Below are 17,150 nucleotides of genomic sequence, written 5' to 3' on the forward strand. Positions count from 1 at the left end.
TTGTGACTGATTTACAAATTATCTATACCCAGATACAAGCTGTGACTCACATTTTTTTCCCAGGTCTCGGTGTTTTACCCTTTAATTGCATTTTGCAGCAAATACGGCAAAGTAATATGATTATACACGGTTCAATTAAAGTTTTTCCTAAAATTTGTTTAAATTAAGGGAAATGCCCCTGGAGTATGCAATGACTAAAATAGATCTGAGCTGAAACTGGCTAACCAAACCACATAATATGTGGTGAGTCAATTTCAGTTTTCCATGTGGGAGCAAACCACAGAGACAGACAAACACTGACTGGGATGATGACAGAGCTCTCATTTGCAACTTGCTACCCTGAGTTATCATATCTGATTCATCCATTCTGGTGTGTGTGCTCACATGTGTGTGTGAGAGAGAGACTGAGATACACGAGCGAGAGTGTCAGTCAGGTTGCATCAGCCTCCTGAAACTGCAAAAATTGGGTAACTCTCGATCAAATGGCGCGTGGGTGACTGCAAGCGCGAAGACATCAATGTGTGTAAAAATAGATGTGAAGGGAAACACCTTAACCTGCACAACCACATGAGCAAATACCCAATACAATTAGAGATTAAAATCCTGTGGTTTCATGAGTGGCTTGGCCAACATTGAAACTGGTCTGACCCTGATTAGCAGGAATGGCACCCTTGGGCGTTTCTCTCACCACAGATTAGTTTAAAGCTTCAAGCTTTTACCAGAGAAGTGAGAGAGACACATAGACAGGCGGAGAGGCAGAGAGCATATGCATGTGTCAATGTGTTTATGTCTATAGGAAGTGTGGGTTAGGGAGTTCATATGCTTCTCTGCGTGAGTCATTGTGTCTGTTTCTGTGTGTGTCTGCTAATGAGTTTGGGTGTGATAGAAGATTTTTGCATGCATCCCAGGAGCATTCTGAGAAATGAGATGCTTTCTGGGTACAATGCAAGTAACTAACTTCCAAAACAATAGCTTCTAAAGTCATAGAAATAGTTTGACTGAAGAAATCACCAAACTATTGTTCCCCGACACATTTGCAAGTGTGCCACTAACACTAGCAATTAGTTGAAGGAAGTGCTAAAATGAGACATGAGGGCAAATGTCTATGTGACATGAGGCGTACAATAGCACCTCCCAGAAGATTCTTTTTTTTCCCGCTTTGACTCAATTTCTCATGGACAAACATGAAAAAGACACTGTGAATAAACTCCCCCCTCTCCCTCTCTCTCTGCCTCGCTTCCTCTCACCCGAGCACAGCCAATCACTGATGTTGCTTAACGTGCTAATTGGGGTTTCTTAATTCTCGATTAACGAAAGCCACAGCTGCTGAATGATGTGTGTGATGGGATGAGAGTTGTTGTTATTACAGGAAGGCAGGGGGAAAGACAGGCAGGCAAGACATGAAAACAAACAGGGAGATAGAGAGACAGACAGCCAAAGCTTGCAGGCGTTGAAGATGAGAGTCACTTGAGATTACCACTGCGCGTGTACAACACAGAAGCCAGACATATGGGCCTGTTTGGTCCCATACAGACAAGGAAAGTGGTTAGTGAGTGGGTCAGCCTCCAAAGTCCTGTAGGGAATGGAAAGAGATAGCCACACCCCTCCAACTATGCGCTTACTCCACATTACATACGCAACTATAAAACACTCAGACGACCTCCTAAGGCGTAAAATGCAATCTGTAATTGCAGCACAAACATTTGAATACCTAGTTGGCATATATTCAGTCATATGACTTTGGAGCCAATTCACCCCAGGGGATCAGCTTTCTGCCGCAAATGAGAGGAGCAGATGCTAAAGAAAGAGACGCCAAGGGATCAAATTGCATACAGCGCCGCACACATACAAAAATCTGCATGCATAATAACACACAGATGCACAGGAAGATATATTTGCTAAAGTGATACATCCACACTACAGTGATACACAGACGCACACGCACAAACACAAACACGAACATAAATAGAGAGGAGCTACAGCCAAGCAGCCAAGCCGTGACTCATGGTGTCTGTAATACGCTGCCTCTCTCCACACATGAAAAGTAACCACATACATGAACTCATTAAGCAATAATTTCTGGTGAAATGAAAACAATGTCAGGGCTAAAGAGATTCAGGCAGAGCTATTCAGATGTAAGCATCTATCAGTTTGAGACTCAAAAAAGAAGTGAAAAAAGGCTGTATCAATCTAGAAACACTACACATGATTAAGAGTGTGCATGAGTGCCTGAGAGAAGTATTGGCGACCTTATACACCCTGTCAGTCCAAGGCTTTTTAAAAATATTGCTCCACCAGCTGTTTTCTTTGAGAGAACAGCCATGTTCCTCTTCAGCTGGAATTCTAGCTGACCCTGACCCTGTCCTACCTCAGGCCTATGTTAATCTGTCATTTGAAGCTGCGCAATGTAGAACATGGGGCAAGGCAGTTTTCATCACAGGTGACGGTGCACTCAAAAACAGCACAGAACAGGAGGGACATAAACTGACATGAAGGAAAAACACTTGAGTGTTTGAGGTATAGGTTTAAGTAACTGTTTTGATGTAAAGCATAAATAAATGAAAAGCACAGACCACACCAAAAATGAAACAATTCTAGCTGTATAGAACCTCTGGCCCAGAACTCTGCACTGACACTTTCACCATATTCTGTCAACAGTGAAGTTGTGTAATAAGCCTCTTTATCAGTGCAGCCATTCTGGATCTCTGGACACACACCCCTGTCAGACCTTGGCCTTGACCCAGCCCGAAGCTCTCTGAGTGGGCTCATAGCAGGATGAGGACCCTGGCTGGGACGAACTGGCTCTCTTATCTCCTCTCGCCCTCTTGGTCCTTCTCTGCCCTGCCCTGCCCCATCCTGTCCTGTCCTGTCCTCACTGGTGACACAACACCTTCTTATCCGAGTCTCTCACCACACACATACAGACAGAACTCACTCAATCACACATTACTCGTCCTTGTAAAGGTGTGTTTTTCCTGCATGGAATCAAGTGATATGGACATGCAGGGCATTAGGAGTATGTTAAAAAAAAACTATGTTGCAGGCATATGTGTTTGATTTTATATTAATATTATTATTATTGTTAAGTGGACCAGAGCAATAATGACATTTGTTTGCTCACTGTAATGTAGACCAGCTGCGGAGGCCTATACAGCTAATCACACTCACTTCCTCACACACACACATAGAAACAGGGAGAATGGTAGCGCTAGTGACACAGTGTAGCAGATTGCCACAGTAGAGGATGTTAAGACAGATGTTCAAAGGATTCTAACATGTGGAATTATTTCTGAAAGAATTGAGGTTTTTTGGTTGGAGAAAGCTTTTTCTTCACCCCTAAACAGTTCGTCTGGGTGGGCAAAGGAGGAGGTTTCTTCTACTTAAATACTTTCTTTTCTTTTCAAACTTAGAAGAGGGAGTGGGGGAAGATCTGTGGTTAAAGAGGGTTCAAGCAACATGTTTTGCCCTCTGATTTAGTATGCTTTACAGTCATATGCAATCTAGCGCCTGACACACTCTCTCTCTCCTTTTCTCTCTTGCTCCCTCAGCCTGTGCTACTCTAATTTCCCCTCAGCCAAAACCCCTTCGTGTCCCTCTTCCTCAGGATCTGCACTCCTTTTTCTTCCGTCCTCTCTACCCTCCACAGCTCAATTTCCCCCTAATTCATTTTCAAACAACCTCCTTCTCTTCTCTTCTCTTCTCTTCTCTTCTCTTCTCTTCTCTTCTCTTCTCTTCTCTTCTCTTCCTTGTTCCTTAACTTTCCCCCTAGCTGTCTTGCTCTGCTTTCTGCTCTTGCATACACATTCTTTGCTCACTGACACCCTGTTTAAAAAACAACCAAAGAGGCAGCCAATAAGAGGGAGACAAACTGTACAGTTGCCATCACCAGCACAATCACTCACTTCACTCTCTCCTTCTCACTTCCCCCCACCACATTTTCTCTCTCTCTCTCCCTCTCCCTGCAAAACTTACTTAAGAGGACAAACATCATGTGGTGCTGGTAAGAGAAGAAGATACTGTTGTGCAGTGACTGTGAGTCTCTGTTAGGCTTTTTTTTTAATGTATAAATGCCTGTGTTGGCGTCCAAGAGCGTGCGTGTGTCTTTCTTCGAAGATCACTTAAGTGTAGCACTTTTAAACTGAATTTTTTTCTCCAATTTGTTTAAACTGGGCTACATAGTTTAGTTGGATCTAATCTTGCATTGTATACATATATCTCACTGCCCCTAGTCTTTCTGGATTCAATATTTGGGGGCGGGGGGGTTCTCACAGCAGGGATAACCCGCCTCTGAGTGTGTGTGTGTGTGTGTTTCTGTGTGTGAGCATGTATGTGCATGTGACCGAATGCGTGTGCTCAACTCACACAAAGACACAGCGTCTTATATGTCTCCCAGCTGTGCGGACTTGGCCCACTAGTCGGCCATCCAGCAGCCAGGAATGTTTGGTGTGCAACCCTACTGGAAAGCCCCAGTTACCCACGCACACACACATACACACACACACACACACACACACACACACTCCCAGCCTCCTCTGGATACAACCTACTCCTCTGAGCAGGGGCAGGCAGAGGGACGGGCCTCACCCCAAAGGAAGAATGGTTCAAATTCCACAGCTGATAGAAAAACACAGAGGAGTGGGACAGAGCGGAGGAACTGATGTCAACTCTATCAGACCAACCCCCCCCCCCCCCCCCCCCCAACACCCACCATCTGTTCTCTGCTCACAGTGTAGGAGAAATAAAATGGAGGGAACAAACAAATCAGGAGAGATTCAATTCATGGTGTGGCTGATAACTGGATGGTGTTTTGAGTGACGTCAGAAATACCAAGCTTCCTTCTATGCTTTGGCCTTTGTGTGCTTTAGCACGTACAGATACAACAGTGACCACTGTTTGGCTGTCTGTATATACTGAGTGATTCCATCCCTTAGCTATGCCTTCAAGCTGAACTCATTATTCCAGGCTGCAGGTGGTGGAGATATCTGATTTTGTATTTTAACCCAACAAAGAAAACTACACCTTTGCAAAACAAAGACTAACTTACTGAGTCATTGCTTTATTACCAAAGAGAACCCAATTAAAGTAGTCTGGAGCAGACCTGTAAGTGTAAAGCATATAATGATATTTTTATAATAGAGTCTTTGTATTAGTGTGAGATACTTAATGGTGAGCTGATATTGAAATTTCTGAAATTCAAGATTTTTCCCCCCACAGGCATCAAGGAACCACTATAATATTTACTGCATACTGCATACTAATACTAAGACTTGTAACCATTGCATTTTTCTGAAATGTTATTGGTATTGTTCCTCATTGTCATGTTGTTGTGTGGTATTTCTTGAATATTTTTTGTTGAATGTGCCAGTTTGAACTCAATTTTTCAAACAACTTAGGCATAGTAACAGTAAAAGTTGACAAAAACAAAAGTATCCCTTCAGGGCAGAAAATGCTTGACTTCTATCAATGTGCAGACTTTCTCTTGGGTTGACTTAAAGTCCCGCTCCACTCAAAAATATGTTTTTCTTCTTGTTCCTACAGTTAGATGTTTGAGCTTCACTGTGCAGAATGATGAAAAAACATATTGGACATAAATTATTATTCAAAGTAGAGTAAACAGGCCTGGAGGGGATCTTTAAAGAGGCACACCCACATAGATGTTATGACGTTTCGTTTTTACCCTAGTCTAAACATTAAAATAAAAAAGATAATAACAAAAAAAAGAAAAAGCAGATAAAGGAAGCCCAACACAACACCTCATCTAAGATGCCTAGACGTCTTAGTTTGATATCCCAAAAAACTGAACAAATAATGTCCGGAACAGAAGTTTAAAACTGTTGAAATTCAGTTTCAGGTTTGTCGAGAAGTGCAAAATTGTGAGCAACCCAAACTTACCGAACCGTTATGCAACCTCTATCTGTCCACATGTGGTCTGCAATCTTTTGTTGCGAGTCTAAATCACAAGTTCAAACAAAGAGTATGTATAATTATCCAAGTGGCTCCTACCTTTAAAAAGACATCCGCCTCTGGAATCTGTTCAGGTCTCTTTCCCCTTTGACGTCCACTTTCAGTTCACACCTCTCCGCTGCTCTTTTCCCCTTCAGTTGCTCCCGGGCTGCGCTCGTCTCTCGCTTCTCCCCATTAAAAACTGCAAGGCACAAAACACATGCGGTCACTCCAGAGCATTCCGCTTGATGACAACATCTAATCATAACTCACATGTTTTAACACTTGCGCCGTCTCAGCCCGGACTTGAGCGTCCTCAAATTATCGGCTTCGTTTCTAAATGCGCGTGTTTAGTGAGGATCTGCCAAAACTGACAGAGGCAAAATACTCCCGACTGTAGCCGAGAGACGCCAGGAGGGATGTAATTACATGAATACTGCTGCATATTGCAAAACCTGCAGACATGCTCTTGTTTGCAGGCCCCTGCTATTGTGCTTGGGATCTGTCTGGGCTGTTGTCCGCCTGTGGTCCTGATGCGAGTTTTTTCCACGTCCCTTTGTTGTTTCTGTCACACCTACAAGGAGGGAGCGCACGGAGGAGGGGACCCTTGCCTCGACTTTCTTTTGTCTGTCTGTTTCTTTTTTTTACACAGCGGTGCTTCCCGTCATGTCTGGATGAGTCTTATTTCTTAAATAATGATTCGATACGGACTTTTATAGCTATCACAGATGCACGAGGGATTTTTTTCCACGAAATGTTATCAGCTCGCGTTCATTTCATCCTCATCGCATCTGTCTGATCTCACCTAATCTCATCTGTACTGATTTTCCATTTATTTGATTTGTTTGATCTGAGCTATCTCGCGTGATAAAAAATAAGAGAATAAACTGCAAGTCCGTTTGCCTTTTGTTTCACCGCACCCTTGCTTTTTGTGTGCGTGCGTGTGTGTGTGTGTGTGTGTGTGTGTGTGTGTGTGTGTGTGTGTGTGTCCCACAATCCTCTATCTCACCAAATTTCTCGCCAGAAGTTTAGTCTTCGCTGGGGAGTGGGTTGGCGCTGCTGTCTCTCTCTCTCTCTCTCTCTATTTCTCTCTCTCTCTCCCTCTCTCTCACTCTTTCTCTCTCTCACTCCTCTCGTCCCTTTTCCCTCTCTCGTTGTCTCTCCTGAGCGGTGGCAGAGCCCAGTTATGTTTCACTCCAGGCCAGCCTTCAGCAACAGCACGCCAGCGCACATCAACGAGCGCAGTGACGACAGCCTCATTGCTAGTCACCAGTGCCACACCCATCCATTCATAAAGTAGAGAGCGTGCCAGCCTCCAGGCCGGACAGTGCGCAGCATGAGGTGTCATAATATTCCTACAGGGACTCATAAAAATGGTTACGATACTCTTGTGTCTTATATGGTAGATAGGGGATATATAGTAGGTTTTTTTATGATAATTTTGTATTCTAAAGAAGTTCAATAGTCATTTTTATTAGACTTTTTCAGATAGATGACTACAGTGGCAGCTGTCCCCTACAGTATATCTCTAGAATATGAAGACTATAGTGTATCCTATAAATATACAGACAAAGTAATGATTTGCATTGTCCCAGAAAATAAATCAGCAACAATTTTGATAATTGATTTATCCTTAAATTCATTTTAGTCAAAAATGCCACTTCCTCACCTTCTATGATAGTAAGTTAAATACTTTTTGGGTTTTGGACTGTTGGTCAGACAAAATAAGACATTTTAAGACATCCCCTTGGAGTCTGGGAAACTGCGAAGGCCATTTTTAACAGTTTTCTGAATTTCTATGGACCAAATGAGTAATCATTTAATCAAACAAACAACTCTCAAATTAGGCAAGGCTCGTGGTTATCACTTGAATACAGGTCCTCCCTTCTTTGCCACACTGCTGACTGTCCAACTGCTGGACCTGCCTGTTTGAGCAGGGTTGCATGACATTACACACCTTTGTTCTTATCCTTACAACTAATCACCCAGCTCATTTTGAAACTACTTGGGTGGATATGCAAGTGTAGCAATACTGTGTTGTGTACACAGTGGGTTGCCACCCTCTGGGAGGATGCTGCTACAGCTATTGTTCAGTACTGATACTGAAGTATATATCTAAGTAGAAACTGTTAATCACATCATTTGCCGTGTGCATGCTGTTTGTGTTATTCAGTCAGTTCGGTTGCCCAGTTTCTTATGCCAAGTCCCATAAATGCAAGCTACAACTACATTCTTAACCAACTCTTTTGACACCGATACCTCGGAGATGCCCAGTAAAACCACAGGATCGCCACTGGAACAAATTACTCAATGGTGTCATGACAACAGTAATCAGAGCATACAGAGCTGTACTATTACTTCTCATCTCCAGCAAATTTTCAGTTAAGGAGCGAGCAGCCCTCCAGTCATAATCCAGCTTCTCTATAATTTAAGCAACTTTTGTAATGACATGACGCTGCCCTTTTCTACACCCACCTTAACTACATCTTAAGTGGCTTGGACTAAACTTGGAATCATTAATCATAAGAGACTGTTAGTGTCATCAAGATTTTGCTGAACTTAGCTATGGAGATCTAATCAAATCAAAAAGTATTAAACTTCTACTTAGAAACAGGATAGGGCAGGATGGGAAAATGATACAGTACAACGAAAACCCAGCACTCTCTAATTTAGCTTTCAGCATCAACTCGTTTGTTTGCGCTGTCATGAAAGTATTTCAGAACCAGCCTCCATCAGCATTTCTGGAAAAAATATCTCTGTGAAGGCATTTTGAACTTGGCAAAAGCATAAATGTCAGGCAGCTGAGGGGCCGTGAGAGGCCCCCTTTCTCTAAAAGATTCTCTAAGACTCCTGCTCAGCTAAGCATCTGAAGCAGCCATTGTCCTGTGAAGGGAACAGAGCGACCTGCCTAGGCTTGCTCCTATCTCAGTGTGCATGCAAGTCCTAGGCAACCATCCTCAGGCAGTATCCAGCAGGCATGGGACTCGTCACACATACACACAGATGCACACACACTACTACAGACAGGTGGTGGAACATCATCTTGTAGCCATGGCGTGGATACCGTTAGGATGAATTGTGAATGCTAAAAAAAATATGCCACATTTCTATTCTACATGTTTCCTGAGTTCTGCTGACATGTGATACACTGCAGGTCATATGACTATGTGTATGTGTGTGTAGTCAGCTCTTTGCCCCCTCTCTACTTCATGGCGCACACAGGTGTACCAAACCTTTATCTCAAAGTGTCTTGTACAGCACTTTTCCATTGCCAATGGCCTCTGTTATAGCACTATTGATGCAGCCGCATGGGCACAATAGGGGCATAATGGGGGCGTCCACATGGTTCACCCGTCTCTCGGTCAGGCTCTCTTCTGAGGGGGCAAACTGCTGATCCCATGGGTGTAAAAGGCCTGTGTCAGCTGAAATTCTACAAACAAACACAGTCTGCATGTACACTGCACCCTCAACACAGACAGACACACAAACACATATAAGCAAATGCACTTACACACATTCACAAAAAGGTGACCTTTGTACCGTTTAGATCGATTTCACTCAGCAACTCTGTACCTCCATGGTGGCAAGTCAGGAGCCACAATGGCCTTTGACACCAGCCATCGAATGACCACAATAACATTTAACTTTGGCCGCAGACTGACCACAATGAGCCTCTCTTCGCCTCAGGGCCTCTGCTATTCTTCCCGCTGATCTCTCAGACAAAGCAGTGTTACAGAAGTACCAATTGAGCTTGAACAATCGCTCACAAAGGAGGCACTGACTTGGTGTTTCCAGCCCTCTTGCCAACTGTACCACTTTCTGGCCAGTGTCGTGTGAAGTTAAACTGGCATCATATGCAGCCATTCTCAGAAAGATAATGGTTAGTAAAACAATTATGTGGTGAATATTTAAACTGAAATGGGCCACAGAGTGTTAGGTTCAGGTTTAGTTTTTGGGCATTAAGTTTCTGATATCGAAAAGTTTTCAATCTAATTTCTTGAAAAAGAATTGTAATAAATACATTTTTATTTAATGTGCTCATGGATGTAAGAAATGTTTTATTTCAGGGGATTTACTGATATTTCTTAAGTGTGTTCTTTGCACAGTAACACATTGCTTTGATGACTCAATTCAATTAAAGTAAGTAAGTAAGTAAAGTTTGATGACAAAAGACACATTATCTTTTAATCTCCTTCAATATAATGTCTCAGAACAAAACAGGAATAATGACCAAAGTTACATTAAGTAGTAATGGCTGTGAGTCAGAGACAGAGAAAGCACAATCATTTCACACACCAGGATCCTGCAAAACCAGGAGGTGGTGGGACACAAGAAGAACAGAACTGGCTGCTGCAGGCAAGTAAGCTGAGCTTGATCCTTAAAGACTCCATCAGGTTTTGATAGGTTAACTTTCCTATTTGTTCCCTATTTGGGCCCAAAACAAGCAGGGATTTGTGTAAATCTTTGTGATGACTGTGGGGCCAGGTGTCATTTTGTCAGTCTGGACAGAGATCAGAGACAGGATGACATAACCCATACCATGAGTCCATCTCTCCTTCTCTCCATGCATCCATCCACCTTCATCAAGTGGTGCCATCCACTCCTGGTCCCAACCAGTTTTGGGCGCCTGGCCTCCTTGGCCTGCACACCGGGCTGCCTGTGTCCCTGCAGGGCGTCACTGAGGTGCTATGAATAGACGCTGGCATATGTTCAGTGCTGTCAGCTGGGCATTGACACGTGTGGCTCATGTCAGCGTGGCCGCAACGCAATGCTCTCGACTGGCGTCACTGCACCGACAGCACATTTGGGTTGCCATGGAAACAGGGACGAGCACAGCTACCTCTGCCCTGACATCCATTGGTTGTGTTTTCAAACACTGATCTCTTTTGCTTTCTGTCTTTTTTTCATGTCTTTCTTTCTCTCTGTTGCTTTTTCTTTTTGTGTGTGTTTGGTTCTCTGCCTCTATGTACGTGACTTATGACGCTCAGCAGGGAACTGGAGGTTTGAGATTCTATCCACGGGGCTTTATATTCATGAGCTGTTAAAGTCTGTGTCATTGTCATTCTCATCAGTCTAATGAAAGATACAGGAACTGTATCATGTGTGTATTCATGCAGGGTCTGGCTCTACAAGTTCCCTTTGAGTACTGTGCAGATATGTGTGTTTATGTGTGTGTCTGTCTGCCTGTTTTCCTCACTGGTGAATCATTAGCCAAACCAGGAGCTTCTTGAGGTCTTCCAAGTACATGGCGACTGTCACGTCTCTCTCCTCCTCCGACTTTCTGTCATGGCCAAACTTCCTTCTTTTTGCCTCACCCTCCATCCACACAGGCATGTGGTGTGGGAGTGACTGGCCTTAATGGAGGGGTGTGTGGGTCACTGCATTTTTCACGGAGGTCCGACAGCTTTCTCAGGACAAATGAGCAGATTGCAGTGTTTGTACTTCTGCTCCATTTACCACTTTGTGTTTAATCACATATCATTTACTGTGTCCTGGTGGGCAGGCAGGAAGCCAGATGGGTGGGGGGGGGGGGACAGGTACTAAGTTAACAAAACAAAACAAAAAAGGCAGGAGTTAGTCTACAGCTGCATCCTCTGCCCGGTGTTTCTTCACCTGAGAGTGTATGTGGCACAGGTCCCTGCTTCCAGAGGTTAATATTTGGCTGGTTAATATCAAAACAGCAATAATCCTCTTCTTCTTCCTCAGTCTTTCTCCTGTTCCTCCCAAGAAATGCCATCTTGATTATATCTATTTTATGGTTTGAGAAAATATCTGGTAATATGTCTTTTCCTCTCTGAGCAATCTGGCATTAGTTCATCTACTGACACTTGGATTATTTGCTGTGATAGACAGATGAAGCAAAGTTCAATATAACAGTCCAAAGACAGGACTCACACTCTTTTTCAGCCTCTTACACCATGTGTGAGTATTGATATGTGATACTATGACATACACTTTTCAAAGGAGTCCTTTATGTCTCAGCCATAAAAGGCTTAAGTTCATGTCCAGTGATTTCACCAGGACAAAAAAAAACTGAACAGACAATAATTAAATCAGAGCCAGACAGTTAAAATTTAAACCACTTTGACACCACTTTTATGGGTCATCATCTGTGCATGGCTATGAGTAAGTGGGTGGGTATACTGGGGCACAGTTTTAACGTGTGTGTATTTGTGGTGCGTGAGTGACAGAACAGCTGGGGAATGTGTTGGGTAATGAGGGTCAGTAGGGCACCACTCCAACTCCAACTTTTCTGATGTGAAATCTTTGTGTTTCAGCTTTTGACTACTAAAGATACAGTATTTTATCTTAACAAAATGCTATTTTTATTATTGGACTCAATAGGGGAAAAAATAATTCTAATAAAAATTTACGACAGAGCAGAAGTTTATAGGTCCAAACCCTGGCTATTAAAACTATTCAAGGAGAGATAAGACTATGGCAAATGCTAAGAAAATCAATAATATTGACTTATGGAGTAGTTATGGGATTGTGAAGAATGCAAAAAATAGTAAAATAACCGTCTGTGGAATTTCTACAGATGGTCAACGCCTACTTGTCCAGTGTAAAAGACCACACCATGTGAGTGTGTCACTGCTAGGGTAAGCGTGCTGAGTTACCATACCCCGGGGTAAAAAGGTTACACAAACAATGACGAAGGAAAAGTATGGACTTGAACTATGGCTTCCCAGACCATGATGAAAAAAACTTACACTGTCTCTGTGGCGGGAATTTTTAAGAAGATACATTTTGTCTCACCAATGTCCTTGAACATTCACAGAGCTTTGCTGAACATGTCGAAACAAACCCTGCCTTGATTAATGAACTCCTGACCCCCGATCCAACTACCCCCCACCACCACTAGCACACACACACACACGCACACACATGCACTCCAGAGCTGAACTGAAGAGCCTCTGTTGAAACACAGCAGGTGCGATATGAAACTGGCCTTTCTGTGGTGCGGCTGTTAGGATAAAATCAACCAGTTAATATTTTTTTCTTGACCTAGATTAAAAATAACAGTAGAGAAATTATCTTACACAATTTTTCCATACCTTTTAAAAATGCTAAATGCTAACACTTGGTTTCTCCCCTGCCAGACTTATAGCGTCTCTTGACACTGAGGTGATTTAAATGACTATTTCATTCATATCTGTTTTCCATTGGTGCACTAGATAACCTCTGTATGACGTCTCTGCAGTGTTAGTTTGCCTGGGCTTTCTCCATAGCTACCAATTAGGAATGGTGTGTGTGCTGAGGTGAATGCCAAGTTGGTCCACTCATAGAGCCTGCATCACTCTCTCTCTGTCTCTGTCTCTCTCTCTTTCTCTGCACATACAAACACACATAACCCAATTTTTTATGGAGATGTTTATGTATTTTGATTTCAGGTTATGTCCTGAAGTTGCCCGTTCATCTCTTTCATGTTAACCCAATTAGCAGTCTCACTGACAGCACAATGATAAGGGTTGCCAGGATATTGCTGTTATTATTGCCTTGACTCTATTCTGAGACTCAATAACTCACCCACACACTAGAGGTAATGAGAGGGGTGTTTATGTGTGAGAAAATAAAGTGCTTGTGAGTTAAAAGCAACCAGATTTTGTACCATTTCATAAAGCTGGCATTTGAACTTAACCATCTTTAGGCGACATCCATTACATTCTGCTCTATTTTCCTGAGTACAGTAAACAATGTAATGCAAAGCATGCCATTTTAGATTTGTGTCAAAATTACATATTTTAATATTTAGGGATAAAATATCCTTATCCCTAATCATTTAAAGATTTCTGATCATATTGTTATGATTATCCATTGAAACTGAGCTTGAACTAAATACAAACCATATAAACACATGAAAGGTATGCACACATACACACACACACACACACACACACACATACACTAATTCAAATCTGAGACAAGACTGCCTTTATTTGGAACACTGTCTGGAAAATAAATCCATCATCATTTGAATGGTGCCATCTGCACATATGGCCACATACACAAGGAGGCATAAACACACACACTAACACACACTCCAACGTCAGCACATCAACGTCAGACAATCCAAACAGTGCCCAGTGCTAGGCAACAATGCCATCCCAGTGCAGATGGCAGGGTCTGATCATGTTTATTTTACTCTAATCTAATGCACTTAAGTCCCATTACCTATCCATGCCTTCTAAATGACGTTACTGGGAATATACAAGTGTGTGTGTCTGTGTGTACGTGCGTGCATTTGGAGAGGTCAGTGCAGACCCACTAAGCGATTAAATGATTTTAAATTGATTGATTAAATGATTAAATGACTCCTGAGGTCAAGGATGGCATTATGATGCAATGCTGTCTCTAAAGCATGCCACCGTTAGCATTCAGGACAACAATACCATGCTGCTGCATCTGGCTCTGCTGATTTTCCATGGTTTACAGCTGTAGTGTCAATACAGCATTCTACCACTCTTCTGCTCCTGACTACTTCTTTGTATTGCGACCCACCACATGCCAGGTACATGGCTAAAATGATTATCCGAGTTGTGGGTCCAGGAGTTGAAGCCTGTACATGTTTTTTTTTGTTCCTTCAATCAACTCCAACCTCCTGTTTTATATGAGGTACAAGGCGTGGTGTTTACAGAATGGAACATTTTGCCTCTGCCATCTGTGTTTTGTTTTTTTTAACATTGGCCTGTAGTCCTGTAGGGGTTGAGATGAATGCAAAATCTAACTGAGTAGTAGCGTTTGATCAGCAGAAGTACTCAATCTCAACCTCTCTGCTATCAGCCAGGGTTTTCAGTGGATGACAATGGTATAGAAAGGGCTCTTCTCTTTCATAGCTTGATCATGGTAGTATGTAAAATCAATCAAGTTTGCCTGCCAATAGTGACAAGGCAAGATCACTACTGAGGAAGAGCAATACAATGGTATCCCGCATTTTTGGGAAGTTATGGCCTTGTTTGTCGCTGTAATTTCTGCCTAGACATGCAAATATCAATGCTCTGCTAAACAGGAATGAGTTAATCTACAATATTTTATCGGGCTTTGTTTGTGCTTAAGTTATGATGTGTAACCAAATTTCGTCTAATGTGTTGATATGAAGTGCTCGTGCACAAGCAGGAAAGTGGTAGTAATGGAAGACAAGGTCAACTTTAACAACGTTAACATTTATAAGCTTTTTCAAGCTTTTTACAAGCAGTTCTTGAATGTTACTGCACAGTACATATGTTAAGATCCAAGTCATTAAAACATTATGTAGAGATAACTAAAATTGTTGGAAACATAAAAAAAATGAATGACATGTAAAAACAGTCTTTTAATTCAGAATTATTTCAACCAAGTCTGACAACATAATGATAAAAACCCTTTGTTCTTTCATCCATGGAGCCTCAACTTGCCCTCTCATGAGCCGCAGTTTCCAGAGAACAGATTTGGGATACAGTGAGTCACTCAGTACTGGATGTTGAGAAATTTCCCAAAAAGTCAGGGACAGAAGCCCGTACAGGCAGGAAGGGTGGATTGTCCTGGCAAGACATGTGGGTGTGGCTTTCCATGATACGGGCTACTGATGCACAGAGGCTATGGCTGCAGAGGTGGGTGGGTTGGTTTGGCTTGTAGGTCTGCTATATAAATAAAGGTTATTATTAACTATAATTTACTTGGTAGGAGTAAAACAAATCTACCCCACTACGTGCATCGCCATCCACCTAGTCCATGTCATCAAGCCACTTCAGTTACTCCACGTTCAAATGATCATAATCACGATGATGAAATCACAGATATTTACACATCCTTTGTGTCCTCTACTGAACCTGTCCTACCAGCTGTCATGCCTGGGTGATATAATATTTCTGAGTATTGTGTTGCATACTATGTAACTATGTAACAAGTCACTTTGAAAGGTACCTTTCTGGCACTCATGGAATCATCCTTGACTACCCCAAATATTACAAGATGGTTGCAACAAACCTTAATTCAGTAACAGTAGTTCACTACAATGCCTTAAAACTTCTGAATTTGTCAACAATACAAGATACAAAAATAATGATCATTTCAATAAATGAGGATTAATACATTCATCAGTGCATTAGCCCAGGTATCATTTGAACATTTTCAATACCAATGCCACTGCTATAAGCAAGTTTCATTACCAATACCAAAACAATACTTTTATCACTACCTTCATTTGAAGAATATAACGCATGTCTTATCAATCTTATGAGCAGCAACATTTACGAGCAAACTTAGCTCCCATCATGCTATTTAGCAGGTCAGCCCTTCACCCTGCTCACCATCCCAAACTAATATATGATTGTATAATAAATGCTGTCTGCAAACATTATTTGACCCACTACTAGTTTTAACCTCTGTGTTTGATTGCCTTATTTGACTATCTCTGCACGTCTGTCAGTCAGCAGTGGCAGTTTTTCAGGTTGTCAGTTTGTAGTCCCCTCCACCCTCCCTTCCCATTTCAGTGTGTTTAAAAGGGAAGATCTATTTATACAACATGTCTGCGGGAGCTGGTTTCCTGGTTGCTTCGTCATAGAACTGGTCTGTCTGTGGCAGCAGGCTGTAGGGGCTTTAGGCTCTTCATCCCCCCTGGTGAGGCTCTTTCCCAGCAGGCTTAGCAACACAGGCCCAGGAAGCTGCCACAAGGCTGGATGGGCCTAAGATAAATTGCTCTTTCTCCACCAGAATAATGAAGAAAAACACACAAACATACAACCTAAAAGATTTTCACTCTTTTATACTCTCACAAACACACATACAGGTACAGACCACACCCGCTAACGCACAAGGTCATACCGTAACTGACATTGATGTTGATCCTGTATTGTGGCATATGTTTGACAAACCGGGCTTAGTCCATACTCATGCATAGTTTGGGTTGTGCACTAGACCAACAAGTCTTGTTAGTTATTTAAACTCTGACAAACGCCTTACTGGTTGAACAGTTGAATGAAATGACAGTGCTGCCATCATCCAATGACGATTTGTCTAACATGAGAGAATTATTCAAATCAGTTTTTTTCTCTTCAGTTTTAGTGACACATCAGAGTGTTGAGGGACTTTGATTCAAGGTCTTGAAGAATCCATTTTTGTTTTGTCACTCTTTCTAATAAAAGATTTGTAAAATACAGTAAGTAGGATACCATTGTTACTTAAGATACATGCACATACACACATAAATACACAGTACAGATAGATTC

General features: G+C 42.2%; 1 protein-coding gene across 4 annotated transcripts in view; it reads right to left on the minus strand.

Annotated features, from left to right (window-relative positions):
* The window catches only part of rhobtb4 (Rho related BTB domain containing 4), a 45,777-nt gene extending 38,683 nt beyond the window's left edge, over window positions 1–7,094 (minus strand). The window contains exons 1-2 of one of the 4 annotated variants that reach the window (XM_042420212.1): window positions 6,953–7,094; window positions 6,004–6,145 (exon numbers count right to left, since the gene is read on the minus strand). Coding sequence is in view for 1 of the 4 variants with exons in the window: in XM_042420209.1 (XP_042276143.1) it covers window positions 5,893–5,924 (32 nt within the window). In the remaining 3 variants the exon portion in view is untranslated. Of the gene's footprint in view, window positions 1–5,892; window positions 5,948–6,003; window positions 6,146–6,216; window positions 6,876–6,952 lie in introns of those variants that run through there. The other 3 variants (XM_042420213.1, XM_042420211.1, XM_042420209.1) reach the window with 3 other exon arrangements.
* Between the last annotated feature and the right edge of the window lie 10,056 nt (window positions 7,095–17,150).

Source organism: Thunnus maccoyii, chromosome 9 (genome assembly GCF_910596095.1).
Source record: "Thunnus maccoyii chromosome 9, fThuMac1.1, whole genome shotgun sequence".
Taxonomy (NCBI): domain Eukaryota; kingdom Metazoa; phylum Chordata; class Actinopteri; order Scombriformes; family Scombridae; genus Thunnus; species Thunnus maccoyii.